This window comes from Camelus dromedarius, chromosome 10 (assembly GCF_036321535.1).
Source record: "Camelus dromedarius isolate mCamDro1 chromosome 10, mCamDro1.pat, whole genome shotgun sequence".
NCBI lineage: Eukaryota > Metazoa > Chordata > Mammalia > Artiodactyla > Camelidae > Camelus > Camelus dromedarius.
In genome coordinates this window covers 75,111,417-75,132,383 of record NC_087445.1, presented here as the reverse complement: position 1 = coordinate 75,132,383, position 20,967 = coordinate 75,111,417, and the positions used below count along the sequence as shown (strand labels likewise).

Here is a 20,967-nt window from a genome sequence, read left to right as displayed (position 1 = left end):
GGAGAGGCAGAATTCATTGCCCCTGGTTGAGAACCATTGGTCTGTAGTAATTTTTGCTAATCACAGTGGCATAGCAGATTATGGCTACCTAGAGTTTGGTCATTCATATTTGCATTTCTTAATATGAATCTTAGGGACGTTTTCCTGGTCTATCAAATCTAACAAAATAACAGCACCTTTATGGCACCTACTATATCTAGTCCATGTTCAGATTTTCCCAGTAGTGACAAAATGTGGTTTTTGGCTGGTTTATTTAAATTAGGGTCTGATCAGGGACCATACATTGATTGCATGTGATTCATATTTTGTGCATCTCTTTTAATCCAGAGTAGTCTACTCTTAAACACATGTACATACACTTTTTTTGTCATAACTTTGGCTTGCTGGGACCAGATGGGTGTGCTATAGAATAATGAACTTCCTGGAGTTTTCTCATTGCTTTCTTGTCATGTTGTTCAGCTTGTTTCTCTGTCCTCCGTATTTTCAGTAAGCTGAAAAGTAAACCTAAAGGTTTATTAGGTAAATCGGTTCTTTATAAATAAATTCAAAATAGATTTTTAAATTCTAACAAGTCATTTTTTAAACATTTACTAAAGAATACTATATCCGGAAAAGTTTATAAGCTTGATGATTTTTCATACACTAGATGCACTTGTGTAGTCAGCACCCAGATTAAGAAACAAACATCATCAGCGCCCCAGGAACTCTTCTTTTACTTTTCCAGTCGTTATTCCTCCTCCGCAAAGCTAACCACTGTCACTACAGTATTCTTTGAAGCTTGACGAGCTAAAGTTGATTCATCTGATAGGGTAAATGTGTGAGTCTATTCAGCACACTTTTGAAAGAATAGTGAAGAACCTTCCATAAGACAACAGGGATTGGAATAGTGCTGGCACAGGGAGACTAATGGAACAGTAGAGCGTCCGGAAGTAAAACAGGTATATTAGGGGAATGTGGTGGTTGTTGATGGGAGCATTTCAAGCTAGTGGAGAAAATGGGTTACTCAATAATTGACAGTAGGACAAAATAGCCATTTGGGGGAAAAGCTGATTTTATCACTCAAGTACCAGATAAAGGCCACATGGGTCAAAACGTAGAATGCTAATGCAATTGGACCCGTAATCATACTTCCAAGAAGATACCTTGTGGAGATAATTACGTCTAGTGTGAAAAAAATAGACGTATGTGCTAGTAAAGTCAGAGTAATTCATAGAACACGCTGTAGTCAGCTGATCAGGCTTTCAGGTAGGTTAAGTATTGTTCTTATATATTTATAGCATTTTTATGATTCAGTTAAAACAACCACCACAAAAGAACAACTTTTCATTTACTTACAGAGCAGCTGAAGGAGCCAGATTTAGGGAATCTTGGTAAGTTGGTAATATTCATGTTTTATGTTTATTGCCTTATTTTTTTCTCTTTAGACGAATTATGTGTTGAAGCACTTTGCCGAATGGAACAAGCTAATTGCTCCTTTCAGGTTTTTGACAAACATCCAGGGATCTATTTGTTTTTGGTCCATCCCAATGAAATGGTGAGTGTTAGGCAATGGGAGGGTATATTTTATTTTTGCATATACAGATAACTACAATAGAGGGTTTTGGTGTGTATTTTGTTTAAAATATTTGCCCGAATTACTGACTTGCCGTTTTAAAATGACTGCAGTCGAGGAGAGGGTGCTGCGGGGTGGAAGGAGCGGAGACTTAGGAGGGTAGGGAGCCCTTGCGGAAGGGGTGCTTCCGTGTAAGGGACAGGTGCAGGAGTTACTTGATCTCCTTTCCATGTCCTGGCCTGAACTAATGAAGAGGGACCGTTCTCTCTTGCCTTCCTTGCTTGCCTGCCCTACCCCAAGCATGTGGAAATACCACTTAAATACCACTTGATACAATTATCTTGCTAATAAAGGAGATTTTTAAAAGGCGGCAGGGTTGGGAGGGTGGCAGTGGAGACGAGGAAATTCAGTTCCTAAGTGCTAGAGAAGAAGAGAGACGTAAGAGAAGAAGAGAGACCTAAGAATCAGAACAGTGGGTGGAAGAGAGGCAGAGAGCAACGCCCGAGTTCTAGAGCCTGACGTTGAGCTTCACGCTGAGGCTTGAGGTTTAACCACCCTTTGGCAAGGCGGCGTGTGCTGTAGGTCCTGTGCACATTGGCCTCTGGAGCCGAGTTACACCATGAAGACAACAGCTGTGAAGGGCTGCTCTGCCAATATAAGGCCAGAAGAGAGGCTTTTTTTTTTTTTAAGTGGCTAAGAGTGGTAATGGGGTTTCCAGGCAAAATGGTGGTGAATTTCAGTTTCCTCTGTGCTAGACCCATAACAATGATAGTAGAAAGTTCAAAAGAGGAATTTATAAAGGTACAACACACCCCTTAGTTTGGAACAGAAACAAAAGAGTGACAAATGGTGGCAGCCCATAGGCCTGGGTGGCCGTGGGTAGCTGGGGGTTGAGTTCGTGCAGGGTGATGGGCATTACGAGTGTGCACCAGGCAAGGGTAGGACCAGAGGCAAGGCCTGTGCTTAAAATAAGGGTGAGGCTTTCCTGCCTGTGAAAGAAGATGGGCAGAGTACAGCTCTCTGGGACTGGCTTTTTCAAAGCTGCAGACGTACCAGTAGAGGAAGCTGGTCCAGCCGCGCAGCCAGGGCCTGGGCCAAGCACTTGCAGGCGTGGTGGCTGAGTCTGCGGGGCCAGGAATGGCTGTTCATTGTCTGTGCCTGTTTTATGGATGAGGAAGCTGAGTCCAGGCGTCAATGCACAGTTACACGGGCTGATGGGTGGCAGCTGGGATTTGTACGTAGGCAGCCTAGCTGCAGAGTCCGTATGCTTTTTTATCTTTTTTGCTTTTGTTTTTTCTGTTCTGTGTGCTTTCTAAAAAGTTTTTATTTGAAGATACTTTCAAACTTTCAGAAAATTCTCAAGAATAAAAGTAGAAAACAGCTATAGTTCCTTTACCTGTCATCCCCAATTATTCACAGTTCCCGCCATTTGCTTTTTCATTTCAATTAACTACATAGCTTTTCTGTTTCCAAACCATTTGAGAGTAGATTGCATATATCATGGCCCTTTACCTCTCAATACTTCAGCCTAAATTTCTTAAGAAACAGTACATTCTCACAATATTAAAAACTTCGGTGAATTTAATACTGACATAGTAAGTTCTGTTTTCCAGTTGTGACCCAGTATACTGCATGGCACTTCCCCACCATGCTCCAGCATGCAGACCAGGATCAGGATTTACATGTAGTTACATTGGTTTAGTCTCCCTTAATCTGAAACATTTCCTCAGCCTTTCTTTGTCTTTTATGACAATTACATTTCTAAAGAATAGTCATTTCTTCCCCACCCCATTTAAAAAAAAACTGAATGCTTTTTTTCATTTTGGATTTGTCTGATGTTTGCTCGTGGTTAGCTTCAGGCTGTATGTTCCCACCTGGAGTACCGTATACGTGATGTTATGTCCTTCTCGGTGTCACGCACAGAGGTGTGCCGTGTCATTTTGCCTCTCATGGTGATGTCAATTTTGATCACTAGTTGAGGTGCTGTCCAGTTTTTTCACCGTTTAATGTCTGTTTCTTAGATGCTTTAAGATCACATAAATACCCTGCTTCTCAACAAAATTTTCTCCTAAATTTAACATCACCTGATGGTTCTTCCCTGAGCCAGTTTTTCTAAGATTGCAAAATAATTTTACAACCCCAGCCTCTTCCATGTTTACCACTCAGCGCTTGACATTCCTTATACTATAATCAAGGGACGTTTTCCCTTCTCCTGTTTATTTATTATCATTCTAGATGCACTGATTGCTTTTTTCGATAACTTTAAATTCATTACTTATGTTGCCATAGAGCCCATTCTTCTGTCTATTAATTCTGTTTTTCAAACTTTTCTGCCCATAACCTAAGTTAGAGTTTTTCATTGAGTACACACATACATATGTGTACGTGACATAAACATTTCACAAAACTGTTCTTACTCTTACTGTGAGAGATGCACACTGATACTTTTTCTGTTCCATTTTCTTAAGCTTATTAAGGTTGTAATTGCTAAATTTAATTTGTAGCCCACAAGAAATTTAACATCACTTCTCTTCGCTATATGGCCATTTAGAGGTGACCTTTGATTTCTTTTTAGGTTTCTCTTCATTTTTTATTTCTTTTTTCTAGCTTTCTATTATGGAAAATTACAAACATACAAAAGTATATTGGCATAATGAACCCCCATATATCCATGACTAGCCTCATCTATTATCAGTGCATGGTCAATATTCTAGCTCCCTTCGGTTTAGTTAGCACAATTCTTAGCAGAGCATTTCATCCAAAAAATACTTCAGTATATGTCTTTTAAAAGATGAGGACTTTATAGAAAAAACCAATTACGTCAACACACAGTAATAAATCTTAATTTCATATTTCTAGTCAATGTATAAATGGAAATGATTATCTCATAAATGCTTTGTTAGGGTTAGTTTGTTCAGATCAGGATCAAACAAAGTTCACATATTGCATTACAGTTGACCCTTGAACAACATGGTTTTGAACTCTGAGTCCACTCCTATGCAGGTTCTTTTTAATAGTATATAGTACTACACGACCAAGGTTGGTTTAATCCATGATGCAGAACCTCGGATATGGAGGGCCACCAGCTATATTATATTTGAGTTTTCAACTATGAGGAGGGTCGGTGCCCCTAACCCCTCCATGTGTGGTTCAAAGGTCAACTATAAATAGTATTGCATGTCTTTTATGTTTTTTAGGGGGGAGGTAATTAGGTTTATTTATTATTTTTTAATGGAGGTACTGGGGATTGAACCCAGGACCCTGTGCGTACTAAGCACACACTGTTAAGCTATACCCTCCTTCAATGTCTTTTAAAATCTATAGAAAACCCTGTTATAAGTAGATTCTTGCTATATGTAGACAGTTGTTCATTGAATGAAGTAATAAATGTGTTACACTTTTAGGTTCGGCGTTGGGCTATCCTGACTGCAAGAAACTTGGGGAAAGTGGACAGAGATGATTATTATGACTTACAGGAGGTTTTGACTTGCCTTTTTAAAGTCATTGAGTTGGGGCTTTTAGAAAGTCCAGACATTTATACTTCTTCTGTCCTTGAGAAGGGTAAACTGATTCTTCTGCCCTCACACATGTATGATACTACCAACTACAAAAACTATTGGTTAGGTGAGTATTATTCATAGACAAATACAGTTACTACTTTCCAGTAGTTCTTACGGCTATCCTGCAAAGGAAGTTGTCTCATTTGGTAATCTACAAAATTGCTCAGTGAAGGATTTCATAGTTCCCCATTCCTGTTCTGTCATTAAATTGACTAACTACATCTTGGTTTTAAATCATCTGTAATCATCTGTAAGAGGTACATTTTCAAGTATGGCAAGTAGATCTTTTATTTAAGGCAATATTAGATGTAACAAAATATTAGCATAGCAGCTCACTTTAACAGGGTTTGATCTATTTAAAAAAATAGGTTTAATATCTCTTTTCTCATCTGTAAAGGGTTTCTTGGCAGAAAGAGGTACTAGCTTTGGTTTTCAACAATTTCTATAGTAACTAAAATAGTTCTGCCTTCCTTCATTGATTCTAAGTCTTGTGTCATATTTGGCAGTGATAGGTATCTGAAATATGGTGATCTTAAAATTTAAGGGGTCTCAGATTTTATGAGATCAAATTGTGTGGTAGTCATCTTAGAAATTGTTTTCTAACCAGCTTCATGCCATTTTCCATTTTAATTCAGTCTAAAGTTCTGTTCTTGGGAGTAGTTATGTGTGAGTGTCTCAGACTTCAGTGTTTGAAGAACTGGATACTGTCTTGTTCCATCTTACTGCCTTGTTATTCTTTTGCCAACGAAACCAGAGAAGGCATTAGAACAGTGTTATTTAACCAATTCAAGAAAACTCTACATAATCTTACAGGTATTTGCATGTTGCTGACCATTCTCGAGGAGCAAGCCATGGATTCACTGTTGTTGGGTTCAGACAAACAAAATGATTTTATGCAGTCGATACTTCACACCATGGAAAGGCAATCAGATGGTAATAACCTTTATTTGCTGAATACGGTTATGATGATGCACTTTGAAAATACTAGTGTCACTGCAAGAATTTGAATGCATGATGTGAAGAAGAATGAACATTTTATGGTTTAGGTCACAGATTCAATTCTTTTTTAAAATTGAAGTATAGTTAATTTACAGTGTTTCAGGTGGATAGCAAAGTGATTCAGTTATATATATCTATTTTTCAGGTTCTTTTCCATTATTGGTTATTACAAGATATTGAATATAGCCCCCTGTGCTAAATAGTAGGTCCTTTTTGTTTATTTATTTTATATATAGTGGTATGTATGTGTTAATCCCAAACTTCTGATTTATCCCTTCCTCTCCACCCTCCTTCCCCTCCCTTGCTTGGCTTTCAGTCTTGGTAACTGTAAGTTTGTTTTTTATGTCTGTGTGTCTATTTCTGGTTTGTAAGTAAGTTCATTTGTATCACTGTTTTTAGATTCCACATATAAGAAATACAGTATTCGTCTTTCTCTGTTTGACTTCACTTAGTATAATAATCTCTAGGTCCATCTATAGTGCTGCGAATGACATTTTGTCATTCTTTTTATGGCTTAGTAATATTCCATTGTGTGTTTTTTGTGTGTGTGTCTGTTTGTGTGTATATATAATATACACCGTATCTTCTCTATCCATTCATCTGTGGATGGAAATTTAGGTTGCTTCCATGTCTTGGCTATTGTAAATAGTGCTGCGATGAACATTGGGGTGCCTGTATCTTTTCAAGTTGGAGTTTTCTCTGTTGGATATATGCCCAGGAATGGGATTGCAAGATCATATGGTAACTCTATTTTTAATTTTTTAAGGAACCTCCATAGTGTTCTCCATAGTGGCTGCACCAGTTTACATCAACAGCATAGGAGGGTCCTATTTTCTCCACATCCTCTGGCATTTATTATTTGCAGGCTTTTTAACAATGGCCATTCTGACCAGTGTGATGTAATACCTTATTGTAGTTTTGATTTGCATTTCTTTAATAATTAGTGATGTTGAGCATCTTTTCATGTGCCTTTTGGCCATCTATATATCTTCTTTGGAGAAATGTCTGTATTTAAGTCTTCTGCTTATTTTCGATTGAGTTATTTGTTTTTTCTGATATTAAGCTGTATGAGCTGTTTGTATATTTTGGGAATTAATCCCTTGTCAGTAACATCATTTGCAGTTACTTTCTCCAAGCCTGTAGGTTGTCTTCATTTTATGGTTTCCTTCACTGTGCAAACGTTTTTTTAAGTTTAAATTAGGTCCCATTTGTTTGTTTTTGTTTCTGTTACTCTAGGAGACAGATCCAAAAAAATATTGCTGCAAATTATGTCAAAGAGTGTTCTGCTTATGTTTTCCTCTAGGAGTTTTATGGTATCTGGTCTTACATGTAGATCTTAATTCATTTTAACTTAATTTTTGTATATGATTTAGAGAATGTCTTAGTTTCATTCTTTTACATGTAGCTGTCCAGTTTATCCAGCACCATTTACTGAAGAGACTGTGTTTCTTCCATTATATATTCTTGACTCCTTTGTCATAGATTAATTGACCGTAAGTGTGTAGGTTTCTTTCTGGGTTTCTCTCCTGTTCCATTGATCTGTATGTTTTTATGCCAGGACCATACTGTTTTGCTTACTGTAGCTTTGTAGTGTAGTCTGAAGTCAGGGAGCATGAGTCCCTCAGCTCCGTTCTTCTTTCTCAAAATTGTTTTGGCTGTTTGAGGTCTTTTGTATTTCCATAAAAATTTTAAAAAAAATTTGTTCTAGTTCTGTGAAAAATGCCATTGGTAATTTGATAGGGATTGCACTGAAGCAGATTCAGAATTTTAAATTGGAAAGGACCTTTAAAGTTTAACTCAACAGCTTACTTTCATGACAGATGAGACTAAAGCCCTGGGAAGTTAATTTACTTTTTCATGTTGAAATACCCATAGTTAGTAGAATCAAGGCTAGAACCTAAAGGAGGTAAATTTTTAATGACATGGTAATTAAAATTGTGGAGAAAGCCTTCTCTGTCCCACTTTCTCCCTTTTGCCTGATTTTTTATTTCATTCTGGTTCTCTAGGGTTCCACTGTGCAACAAGGTGGCTGCCAGCCAAATTTGGCTAAATTTAAGTTAATGAAATTAAAATAAAATACCTAATTTTTCAGTACCACAAGCTGTACTTCAAGAGCTCAGGAGCTGCATGTGCACGGTGGCTACTGTATCGAACAGTGCAGACCTAGAACATTTCCATCATCACAGAAGGCTCCCTTGGGCAGCACTGCACAGATAGGCTAGAAAATAGGGTCTAAAATTGTCATGTTTGTTATTAGAGCCCAGTTGTGTTTTGCTAGTGGTTTTATCAGGCTGATTAGGGAGAATCTGTACTAGTGTTTCTAACCTTTCCTTCTTTATGAAAGAATGAATAAAGACCAAGCATGCCAAATTCTATGAAAACATAATAAATTTTTTTACCCATATTCATTTCTCTTTAGGCAACTGCAGTGGGGATATAAATTCCTTTGTGGGAGATTCTAAAAGAAATATGTAAATGTTCTTTTTTGATCCACATATATTTTCTTGCTAGCTTATTTCTGATTAAGGTTATTACTGATTTATTTACTAGCATTTATTATGGAAATTATTCGTTTTTTTCCCTGTGCTTTGCACATGTATTTCTGTCCTCTTTGTTATTTAGCTCCCCTAACCACCTTCAGAATGTGAATTGCCTCCTTAAGGAATCTTTCATAATTGTTTTCACCTGATGACTTTTTTTTTCTTTGAGAGCTTCCTAGACAGAACTGTGTCAGCTGCAGTAGAGGATAAAAAAGAATATGAGAAGTACAACACAAATGACTTATGATTTTTTTTTTTAAAGTAGAGTCTAAGAGCCCTGAGGGGGAAAAAAGCAGAACGTTCTAGGGTTATCAGTAATCGAGAGAGTTAGCTCACTTGCCTAAGAAGAGTACTGTAGAACATTAGATGGGTGGAGAATGTTGGCTGTCGGGGGAGGTATTTGAGCTGGACTTCAGGAGGGATAGGATTTTTGATAGGTGGTGCTAACAGTGAAGGCATTCTGGTTCTTGTTTGGAAAAAACTTGCTATCTTTTTTTTGCTGTAGATAGTATGTCTTTATGTGAGTGTGAAAAAATCTGGAAAGAAACAATAGAGTAAGATCTTGTAAGTGCTTGACTGAGGACTTGGAATTTTCTTAGACAACATTAAGGAGCAATTGAAGGTCTTTGAGGAGGGCAGTTTTTGCCACTGGATATTTGATAGAGAAGAGGGAAAGTACTAGAGGTAAGAGCTTGTGAGTAATGAGATTCTTGCCAGTTGGATGAAATGAAGATAACCACAAGGCCATGTTGAGATACAGCGAGTTGGAGGGTGTGTATCACTGCTTATCCAGCAGCTAAGGGATTCGGTTCTTTACATCAGCCAGGTCACACACACAACTCAGGATCACGTGAAACCAGAATTTCCTGCATCATGGTAGCTATAGATACTAAGTTTTTCTTTCTCTCTTTTTTCCTCTGCTTTTTTTCTGTTATTTTTTGGAGGATGGGCGTATAAAGTTCTAGATGAAGCAGAGTAGGAATGATTATTTCAAGTGTGGCAAACAGGATGAGAAAGTTGGCTTTATCTAGACTATCTTGGGGGGTAGCGTAGCTCAAGCACTTGCTTAGCATGCATGAGGTCCTAAATTCAATCTCTAGTTATCTCCATTATAAAAAAAAAGATTATCTCAGTTTGTTCTACACAAAAAGATTTCTCATAGAGGTGTATTGCTTTAAAAAAAGATGGAAAAACAATTTAAAAATTTGCCAGCTTTCTGAACCTTATAGTTGACAGCTCTTAACTTTAAATTACTTGCTGCTTTGCTTTCAGTTTTGTTGCTACCCAGGTAAAGAATGTTTAATTCTCAATATATACCTTTTTCTAATTGTTTTGTGATTTGGCAATTATTCCATTGTATTTCAGATGACAGTGTGGATCCTTTCTGGCCAGCTTTACACTGTTTCATGGTGATTCTGGATCGCCTTGGATCTAAGGTCTGGGGTCAACTTATTGATCCTATTGAGGCATTTCAAACCATCATCAACAATACGAGCTACAATAAAGAGATCCAAAATATACGGAACAGCTCTGTGAGGTTGGTTCAGTTCGTGTGTCAGGATTTCAGACAGTCTGGATGAGGAAATCTGTTGTAACTGATGTAACAACAGGGTTTTTTTTCTTTTTTTCCCCTTCATTTCAGTAATTTCTATTTATTCTTTTAAGGGCCAAGTTAGAACCAGAGTCGTATTTTGATGATATGGTGACTTGCAGCCAGATTGTGTACAATTATAATCCTGAAAAGACCAAAAAGGTATAAAACATTTTGAGAATTCAGACGATAATTGTATTGCATTTGTATTGTATGGACAGTGTTTCACATAATTAGTTCAGTTGCCGATTTTATGATACGTAGTTATTCTGAATCAACTGTTACATAAAATCTTTCTGATTGAACAGTAGTGCCTGGGGTAAAAATGGACTCTAATGGCACTTAGGAAGGGTGGAATGTTTATGGCATTGGGAGAGACAAGTTCCATGACTAGAAACCAAAACCAGCTAACTCTGGAAAGAAGGTCAGAGTTTATGGAGATGTTATAAATTTACCTTTTCATGAAACCTTAACCTCAAAATTGAGCTGTGTTTTCAGTTTCTAGGGGGTATGTATATGTACACCAAAACAGGAAAATTGAGCAGCATATTGTCTTGTTTACAACTTGTGTGTTAATCCTGTCACGAGTGGTGCTTGTTTATCTGAATGTCAGTATTTCTTTCATTTTAGGATTCGGGATGGAGATCAGCCATTTGCACAGATTATTGTCCTAACATGTATGAAGAAATGGAAACATTAGCCAGTGTGCTTCAGTCAGATATTGGTCAAGACATGCGTGTTCATAACAGCACATTTCTGTGGTTCATCCCTTTTGTTCAGTCCCTCATGGATCTGAAGGATTTGGGTGTGGCTTACATAGTGGAGGTTATTCATCATCTGCATTCTGAAGTCAAAGATGTCCTCAACCAACCAGATGCCATGTGTGACAAAGTCACTGAGTTTTTTCTTCTGATTTTGATATCAGTGATTGAACTTCATAGGAATAAAAAATGTTTGCATTTGCTGTGGGTTAGTTCCCAGCAGTGGGTGGAAGCCGTTGTAAAGTGTGCCAAGCTTCCCACCTGTGCGTTTGCACGGAGTTCTGAGAAGTCATCTGGAAATTGCTCCAAAGGAATGGGAATGATATCGTCTTTGTCATTGCATTCAGTGCCATCCAACTCTGTGCAGCTGGCTTGTGTGCAGCTGATTAGAAGTCTCCTTAAAGAAGGTTATCAGCTTGGGCAGCAAACTCTGTGTAAGCGATTCTGGGATAAGCTCAACTTATTCCTGCGAGGAAATTTATCTTTAGGTTGGCAGTTGACCAGTCAGGAAACCCACGAGTTACAGGCTTGTTTAAAGCAAATTATCAGAAACATCAAATTCAAAGTGCCTCAGAGTAGCACTTTCGTGGGTCTGAGTCCTCTGTGTGAAACCCCTTTCGTATCTTGTGAGGAAGAAAGTGAGCTGTTAGGGAAGAAACCTAAAAAGGACATGAACAACCCAACACTTTCTAAACAGCCATTGAAAGCTGAGATGCATCACCTGCAAGCAAGTATTTTGAGCAAAGCAAATAATGAGCAAAACCACATAAAAGATCTGAAACTAGACCACCTCTCAGCTGAGCCTTGCTTAAAGCAGAGAAGTAAAAATATCACTGAACGAGCTCAAGACCAAATGAAAATAAGTACAGGGAAGTGTAAGTCTGTAAAAGAGAATGCCTCATGTACACCGCAGCATTGTACCTCAAGAAATGGTCCAGAAAGGGTATTTGACAGAGGAATAATAAAGTTGACTGATTCTAGCACTGATTCTCTGGAAAAGGTGTCCACATCAAATGAGGATTTCTCTTTAAAGGATGATACTCTTGGCAAAACCTCAAAAACAAAAACTAAGACACAGAAAGATGAAATCTGTGCTAAGTTATCACATGTAATAAAAAAGCCACACCAGAAAAGTTCCGTGGTCAGCAGTGCTGTCAGTTTAGAGGAAAACCTGCCTGTATCTAGCATTGAGAGTTTCTATTCAAGGAAGGATCTAGGTCAGAAAGGAGATGGCTTCATGCACAACCTCTCTTTGGACGCTAATGGTATTCTGGACGAGAAAAATGGAGAACAAAAGTCTCAAAACAGTTTATTGCTGAAAAAGAAACAAATAAAGAAAGAAGAGTTGGATACCCCTGAAAACAGCTGTCAAATACAGGAGTGTCATGTTGGTAATAAGAATTTGTTTGCAGAAATGCCCAATACTATTGTGAAGAAAACACCTTTTAAAGATCCTGTGACTGTACTTGAAACAAGAGGTAAGGAAATTAGCAAGTGTACCGACCAGGTTTCTTCTGCTTTGAGAGAACAGGCCCCTAGCATCAGTCCTAAGTCTGACATCTTAACAGATTCTCAGGTAGACAGAGACCTCCACAACTTATCTCTAATAGCTCAAGCCAGTGTTACTAAGTTCCCATCAGATTTGACCCCAAAAAGTTCATCCCAGCTACAAAGAAAAGTAAAAGATGATAAAAGATGTTTCACAGCTAACCGAAATAACGGGAAAACCTGCCGTGAGCATGTTATTGTTATCTCAGATTCTGATGATGATGATGATGATGATGAAAGAACTCTGGGTTTTGAGAAACTCATTAAACAGGATGAACTGTGCGTTGGGAAGGCCTGTCCAGAGCAGCATACTTCAGTAGCTGATACGAATGTGAAACAGAAGGTGATCAAGGAAGAAAAGACAAAGTCCCTGTTGGAGTTTGAGGAATCTGATTCTCAGTTTTTTGAGTTTGAAAGTCCATTTGAAATGTTTTCAGTTTGGCAAGATCAGAAACCAGACAACAACAGTTCAGTTCAAGAGGATGAAAAAAATTCATGCTTGACTCGTATAGGTGATACCACAAATAACTGGGGTTATGATACAGATTATGTGTCTGGAGAGGTCATTAAAAAAGTAACAGAGGGTGTTGAGGAACAAGCAGAACCACAGAGGAGTAGTATTTCTGTTGAGGAGTTTTGTGAAATTGAGGTAAAAAAACGCAAGAGAAAACGATATGAAAAACCTGTGGCTGAAGATCATCTAAGGCCTTCTTCTGTCAGAAGTAAGGACCAGTCTGATCTTAACGAGGGAGAGCTAACTGAAGATGATGTAAAAAGCGCAGATGTAAGGACCACAGCTCCCAGTTCAAGTATTCAGAGACCCACCGCGGCGTCCCTAAAGAAGTCCCCTCCAAAGCTTCGCACTTGCTCCAAACCTGTTCGGAAAGTCCCACTTTCTAAAACTCCTAGGAAGACACATTCCGATACCAGAAAAGGGCAGAATAAAAGTTCAAGTTACATAAGCTGTCGAACAACTCCTGCTGTTGTGCCACCAAAGAAGTTTCGCCAGTGTCCGGAACCAGCTTCAACAGTTGAGAAACTTGGTCTGAAAAAGGCTCCTCGTAGGGCATTTGAGTTGTCTCAGCGATCTTTAGACTCTATATCTCGGTTACGTGACTATGGCAAAACTGTTGGAGTAGTCGATACCCGGAAAAAGGCTAAATTAATTTCTCCTCAAACTCTGTCTGTCAGAAATAATAAGAAATTGCTGACGAGTCAAGACCTTCAGTTGCGAAGGCAGATGAGACCCAAATTGCAACAAAATAGACAAAGACTCCTTGACTGTGAAAGTACAGTTACTCCAAGAGCAGGACCGCACGCAGCACAGGATTCTGACACATTTGTACCGGAGTCCGATAGGTCAGATTATAGTCATAAAGGGGGATCTGAGGTAGCTGCTAACAATAATGAAAAACAGTTAAAATGTGTGTCTTCTGAAACAGAACCCACAAAAGCAAAACACGTTTCTCAGGTAACTGATGATCCTTGTCTCTTGAACCAGTGCAGTTCTGTAGTGTGGAATGGAAGAATACCAACGAGTGAAGTCATTGTCTCTACTTCAGAGGACCCTTTAGGTGGAGGTGACCTAACAGTACATCGTTTAGAGGTGGCATCTTTGAAAGAGGGAGAGCCTGAATCCAACAGTGATATAGAGGGAGATGATATATTTCTAACACAGCGTGATCCTGAAGATATGGATTTATGTTCACAAATGGAGAAAGAGAATGATAACCTCATTGAAGTAGTTCATGGAAAAGACACAGTTCAGGTAGAAGAAGTTTCCACCAGTCGGCCTCAGTTGGAATCTGTGAGTAGCACAAAATGTAAGTATAAAGATTGTGTTGAAACTCTGAAAAACCAGGGTGAATACTGCTCGAAACACTCAGAAGCTAAAGCAGCAGATGAAGATGTATTTCGTAAACCTGCCTTGCCTCTCTCTGCGTCTAAACCTTCCAGACCCTCCACTGCTAAGATTTTTAGCTCAAGTAGTACTTCACGAATTGCTCATCTTTCCAAGTCTTTGGAGAATACCTCAGCACTTCCACCAGCTCTAAAAAAGTCAACTGGGATACAGTCTGTTTTGAAAGTACCACAGCCGACTTCTCTGGTGTCTCAGAAGCCAATGGGTGAAGTGAAGAGTGCATGCAACATCCTTCATCCTCAGACTCCAAATAATTCCAGCAGGCAAGGTTACAAAGTTCCACTTGGTGAAAGCAAATCTTTTCCGGTCTCCTCTCCAGTAAACATCCTGTCATCACAGTCCGTCTCTGACACCTTCGTTAAAGAGGTCTTAAAATGGAAGTACAACATGTTCGTGAACTTTGATCAGTATGGGCCCCCGTCAAGTCTTTGTCAGTCCATCGCAAGACGTGTGCCTGTCAGATTCCAAGACTGTGGAGATTATTTTAATGTTTTTTTCCCTTTGATGATATTGAATACTTTTGAAACAGTAAGTATGTGCTTTAATTGTATACATGTAGACTTTGAAATTGCCTTTCTTTACCGTGCCAAGTAATAGTACAGCTAAAATAACTGACCTTGTTTTGACTTAGATGTAGCTTGTAGATTTCATGCTGAACAGACTCTGTGCCAGACCGGGTTCTAGATGCTGGTGGTACAGAGGAAACGCTTGGTTGACCTATGCCCTCCTGGAGCTTACAGACACAGTTCAGAGTGCTAATGTGCCAAGTCCAGAGGTAGCACAGGAGGAAGTGTTTTCTGGGGCAAAGGTAAGGGAGAACATCTCAGAGGAGACCGTCTCCCATCTGCATTTATTTTTTTGAAAAGGAATGTAGACCTTTACTGAAGTTTCCTTGAGGAGGTAGCAGAGAGTGAATTCCATCGATTGACACAAAGCAATAAATCCAGATTTCTCTGTTCACATCTGCCTTCCCAGCTTCTTACACCTCATAGCAGCTGCTCTCTCCCTGTAGCTGCCTCCCTTACCCCAACACATCCCATTCTGGGTCTTCTCTCTCCCTCCCTCTGACTAGGATTGCTAAATAAAATACAGGATTCCTGGTGAAATTTGAACCTCAGAAAAACAGCTAGCCATCCTTATAGTGAAAACACCCAGCTGCACTTTGGTATTCTCAAAGCAGGTAGATTTTTACTTCTTCCAAATTCTTTGTAAAAAAAAGACCAAAGTATGTATGTAGTAAAACTCTTAAAAACAAAACCAGGAGCACTCAGGTGAATACTTGCTCGTTCACTCACGGGACAGATACTTCGGTGCCTGATACTTGCCAAGCGCTATCACAGGCCTGGGAGGGCAAGGGGTGAACGAGACGACAGGGCCTCTGTCTTCTGGGAGTGGTCATTTCAGATGAGGATAAAAGGCTCTAGCGTGATCTAGAATGACCTAGAACAAAAGGGAGAGGGCACTATAGATTGAAAGGTCAGACAGCCTCAGGGAGCACTGGTGTTCACACTGAGAATGGAAGGGGTAGGTCACGGGAAGTATGTTCCAGGCAGAGGGAGTGCAAAGACACTGAGGGGAGATCAGGCTTAGGATGTAGAAGCGTTGCACGGAGAGGCCAGTCTGTATCAATGTATGCCCCAGATTCCAGCCAGTGTCTTTTTTTTTTTTTTTCAGCCATTGTCTTGAGACTTGTTTCACTAGAGTTGGGAAAGCATTAGAAACAACTAATTGATAAGAGAGTCTTCAGTCTCTCTCCATAACAACACAGTGAAATATTTAGTATTACAAGAATTATTTTCTTACCTTACAAAAATTGTTAGCTCAGTGAATAGTTGATACAGTTAAATAAGCCAGGGAAAATACAGAAATTTTCTTCATTTTGAAGCTAATTTTTTTCTTCAGCCTTTACTATTTCTGGAAAGCAATAAACCATTTGAAAGTCATTCATAGTTCTTAAATTTAGGACATTTTTTTCTGATTTTATTTTTCCCTGAGTTAAGAGGTATTTATATGTTCCTCTTTAAGGTCTCCTTCTTCACGACATTTTTGTAGCCCTAATCCTTTCAAAGCAGAATGAACACAAGTTTCATTTGTATGTGCACAGAGTTTAAAATGGTCAAATCCTGATGGAAGGCCCATTATAAAAAAAACAGCACACACCATCACCTCCTCAAGTAGTCATGTTTGATTCTTGATGGATCCTCTTGTTATTTGCTTCCATATTTCTAAATAACATGCCATGATTTTGACTTCTAAATTTTTCAGTTTTAGGCATTTTCTGTTAGTTTCCCACTACAGAAAGTACCCTCTCTTCCCAGCCCTACCTTCACACACCCGCTTCCCCATTTCCCCATCCTGACTGTGGAGCTGTCTTGTAATTTTTAGGTCAGTATTTGTTGTTGTTTGACTATGCAAGAGGCATCCACAGCTTAGTCATGTGGTGTGCTAGAACTACTTTTGCTTTCCTTACCAACTCTTTGCTTTCTCTGAATTTATTATTTTATTTACTTAATTTTCTATATACTTACTGCTAAACTAGCTTCAGACTCTCTTTTAGATTTTAAATCTGACCATGTAAACTGCCTTGTGTCAAACTACTGCTTGCTTTTGATTAGTGTTAACATGGTTTATCTTCATTCTGTTACTTAGTTTACAATGTCTTTATATATAAAGTGAGTTTCTCGTAGACAACATATAGTTAGGTCTTGTTTTTTGATCCACTCTTCCAATCTGAATTGGTGTATTTAGACCATTGATATTTAATGTGATTATTGATAGAGGTGGATTAATTTCTACCATATTTGTTACTATTTTCTATTTGTTACCCTTGTTCTTTGTTTCTATTTTTGTCTTCCATGCTTTTTCTGCTGTTGTGGTTTTAATTGAGCATTTTATGTAATTCTGTTTTCTGTCTATCATTAGCATATCAGTATATATATTTTTTTATTAGTGATTGCCTTAGAGCTTGCAGTATATATTTAAAACTAATCTAAGTTTACTTTTAGATAATGCCTTATGGATATTGTGACTACTTAATAATAACAAAATATTCCTAATTCTTCTTGTCTGTCATGTCACTGCTGTCATTCATTTCCCTTGCATAGGCATAGATGAGCATGTATGTACACACGCGGAAGCATCCATAGTTGAATATATTGTTGCTGTTATTTTGAATAAACTATTATCTGTTAGCTCAAATTACGAATAAGAAACATAAAAAATTTAATTTTACCTTCTCTTATTCATTCTCCAATGTTCTTGTCTTGTTTAAGCAGATTAGAGCTTCTGACCTATGTCATTTTCCTTCTCTCTGAAGATCTTATAATACCTCTTGCAGGATAGGTCCAGTGGTAACAAGTTCTCTCAAATTTTGTCTGAGAAACTATTTATTCTTCACTTTTAAAGGATAATTTTGCAGGATTCAGAATTCTAGATTGGTAGGTTTTTTTCTCTCTTACAGTCTAAATATTTTTCCCTCTCCTCTCTTCTTGCTTGCATTGTTTCTGAGAAGTCAGGTGTAATTCTTACCTTTTCTATAGGCAAGGTGTTTTTTTACCACTGGCTTCTTTCGAGATTTTTTCTTTATCTTTGATATTTCATATTCCTGAGGTTTGAATATGACATGGCTAGGTATCGTTTTTGACATTTATTCTGCTTGGTCTCTGAACTTCCTGGATCTGTGATTTGGTGTCTGACATTAATTTTGGAATGAGTCATGATTGCCTCAAATACTGCTTCTTTCCCTCTCTCTTCCTCTCTTGTGGTGTCCCCATTACATGTGTGTTCCACCTTTTCTCATTGTCACATAGTTCCTGGAATATTCTGTTATTTTTTCCCCAGTTTTTTGTTTCTTTGGTTTTCAGCTTTCGTAGTTTATGTTGCTATGTATCCTCCAGCTCAGAGATCTTCTCCTCAACCATCAGAGGCATCTTTCATTTGTGTTACAGTATTTTTGATTTCTAGCAGTTCTTCTTGATTCCTCCTTAGAATTGACATCTCTTTGATTACATTATCCATCTATTATTTCATAGTCTACTTTTTCCATTAAACTCTTAGCGTATTAATTACAGGTTTTTTTTTTTTTAATTCCATCAGATAATTCCAGTATTCCTGCCGTATCTGACTGGTTCTGATGATTGTTCAGTCTCTCCAAACTGTGATTTTTGCCTTTGAGTGTGCCTTGTCGTTTTCTGTTGCAAGGTGGACATGATCTACTGAGTAAAAGGAGCAGCAGTAAATGGGTCTTTAGTAATATGGTAGTGAGGTATGGGGGAAGGGGAAGCATTCCAGTCCTCGGTGTTGGTCTTTTAGTGAGCGCTTGCCTCTGGACAATGAACTTGACACACACTTCTTAGTTTCCCCCACCTCCTTGGGGGAGACAGGATGGCTCAAACTGCTGGACTTGATTATCTTCCCTCAAGTCGGTTGGGCTGTGATAAATCCCCAGCAGGTTTGGCTCTGATAAAATAGTTGCTTTGTAGACCAAGCCTTGTTAAGGTCAGAATGCGCGGGTGTATTTCAAAGTGGTTTCTTCCCCTCAGTCCCTAACCACCCCCTTGCTGGAAGCACACAGGGAATTTTCTCCAGTATTCACTGTGAGGGCCTGGTAGAGCTCCTAGATGTAAAACTCACGAGAGTGCGGGGTCCCCCTTGGGCCTGGGTCCCCCTCGAGTTTTTAACATTCAGAGTTGTCCATACTGAGCCTCGTGTAGTTTGTCAGTTACAGTTCAGTTTTTCCTGTCCTGGCACGGAGGTTTCTACTGAAGAGTTTCTGCTCCTAAGTTATGAGGGTAGGTTGTGATTGTCTGCATCCCCTGTCTGTCTCTGCTTGTGGTTGAGATGGAGCAGCGACTTCTGAGTTCCTTACATGCCAAGCTGGAAACCGGAAGTCCCACATTTTTAATGTTTCTGTCACCTGGGATTCTAGGTTCTGGATTTTACTGTTGCTTACTTTGGAAAATGTTGCTGTTTAGCATTGGTTTTTCAGATGATTTTGCTTTCTTAATTTGCTTTTTTGGCTTTGTGTAGGTGGCACAGGAATGGATCAGCTCTCCCAATAAAGAGAAATTCCATCAGTTGCAATTACGAAAATTTCCTGCTGATTATAAAAAATACTGGGAGTTTGTGGGTGAGTCCTTTCTTATGTAACTTGGAATATATCATATAATAATTGGAGATTTCTATCTGAGGAAACATAATGATTGTTGGAATTTTCTGGGACATAGGTTTCCTAATTTGTAACCTCTTATAAAGAATATGTTTAAAGTCTTAATTAATGAGGATAATTAACAGGATGGTTATGAGTATAAAATTCATGATTTTAATCATTATGCGATTAGAACACTGCAGGCCGAAGTGTCCGTGGAAGCTGGGCCTGGGAGAGAGAGGGCCAGGGAGGGAACGTGACTGGCGGCGGATGGGCAGGGGTGTCACCATGATAGTGTTCATAGATTTTGAGTAAATCTTCCTGCCATCTGTCTTCTCATTGCATGATTGGTCTGAAACACATACCACATTTATGTATTAGTTATAAATAAGCCAAATATTCAGAACCCTTTGAAATAAAAAGTATAAGTTCTCTTTTTGCCCTCCCCCCAATCTGTCCTACTCCATAGAGTCAGTCAAGAAAGAAAGCATGTGTCTGTTTTTGGGGGGAAGTATTATAATGCTCATTGTAGAACATTCAGGTAATATCAGCAATAGTAAAATAAACATGACCCACAACTCCCATCATTCAGAGATGATCCTGTGAGCACAGTCATGGCTGTCTCCCTGCTAGACTTCCTACTTATCTATGGGAATTGTGTGAGGGGGGAGGGCAGGGTCATTTTAACTATTCTTGTGACTTTTTCATTCATTTATTCAGCAAATATTTATTAACTTTATACTACCTGATAGTGATTCTAGAGCTAGGTTTGTAGCTGTGATGAAAACAAAATTCTGCCTTCATGAAGCTTACATCTTAACTTACTTTCATTTACTCTATTATCAGTGTCATTTCAGAGATAATTAAAAGATAACAGTACATTTAGTAATTGTAGTTATTCCCTTGTAAGCATACTCCATAGTTCTATTTAACCAGTAACTTCTAGTTAGACCCGTACATTATAGTTTTTCACTGTTAACAATCACTGAATAAATCCGTTTGCTACGTCAAACAGTACTTGCTTTGTAAGACTTCCGATTCATATTGCCTCTGCCTACTAAAAAGAATACATTTTCACATCTAGCATAAGGATGTAAGAATGTGTCTCTCTTCTTCTTTGTTACTTTAAACTTTTTCCTCAGTTTTGTGTGAAAAATGTATCTCATTTGACATTTCCAGTTTTTGTCCCCAAACCTTCCCTGTCTCTTGTGTTCCAGGCTGGGGGGTGGCTGACTGCTCATCTGTGCGCGCCCCTTGTCCTTTTGTGTTCTATTCAATTCACATGCAGTTTGTGAGGCACAGACAGTTTTTATCTTCATGTTCAAAAATACCAGATTTATTTCTTTACC

General features: G+C 38.6%; 1 protein-coding gene across 7 annotated transcripts in view; it reads left to right on the top strand.

The window, feature by feature from the left end:
- Window positions 1-20,967, top strand: part of SETX (senataxin) — a 63,622-nt gene that overhangs the window by 8,692 nt on the left and 33,963 nt on the right. For 6 of the 7 annotated variants that reach the window (XM_031450767.2, XM_031450763.2, XM_031450766.2 and 3 more), the window contains exons 5-11: window positions 1,425-1,534; window positions 4,957-5,176; window positions 5,926-6,045; window positions 10,017-10,188; window positions 10,317-10,404; window positions 10,873-15,000; window positions 19,501-19,600. In XM_031450767.2, coding sequence (XP_031306627.2) covers window positions 1,425-1,534; window positions 4,957-5,176; window positions 5,926-6,045; window positions 10,017-10,188; window positions 10,317-10,404; window positions 10,873-15,000; window positions 19,501-19,600 — 4,938 coding nt within the window. Of the gene's footprint in view, window positions 1-1,424; window positions 1,535-4,956; window positions 5,177-5,925; window positions 6,046-10,016; window positions 10,189-10,316; window positions 10,405-10,872; window positions 15,001-19,500; window positions 19,601-20,967 lie in introns of those variants that run through there. The other variant, XM_064490639.1, reaches the window with a different exon arrangement.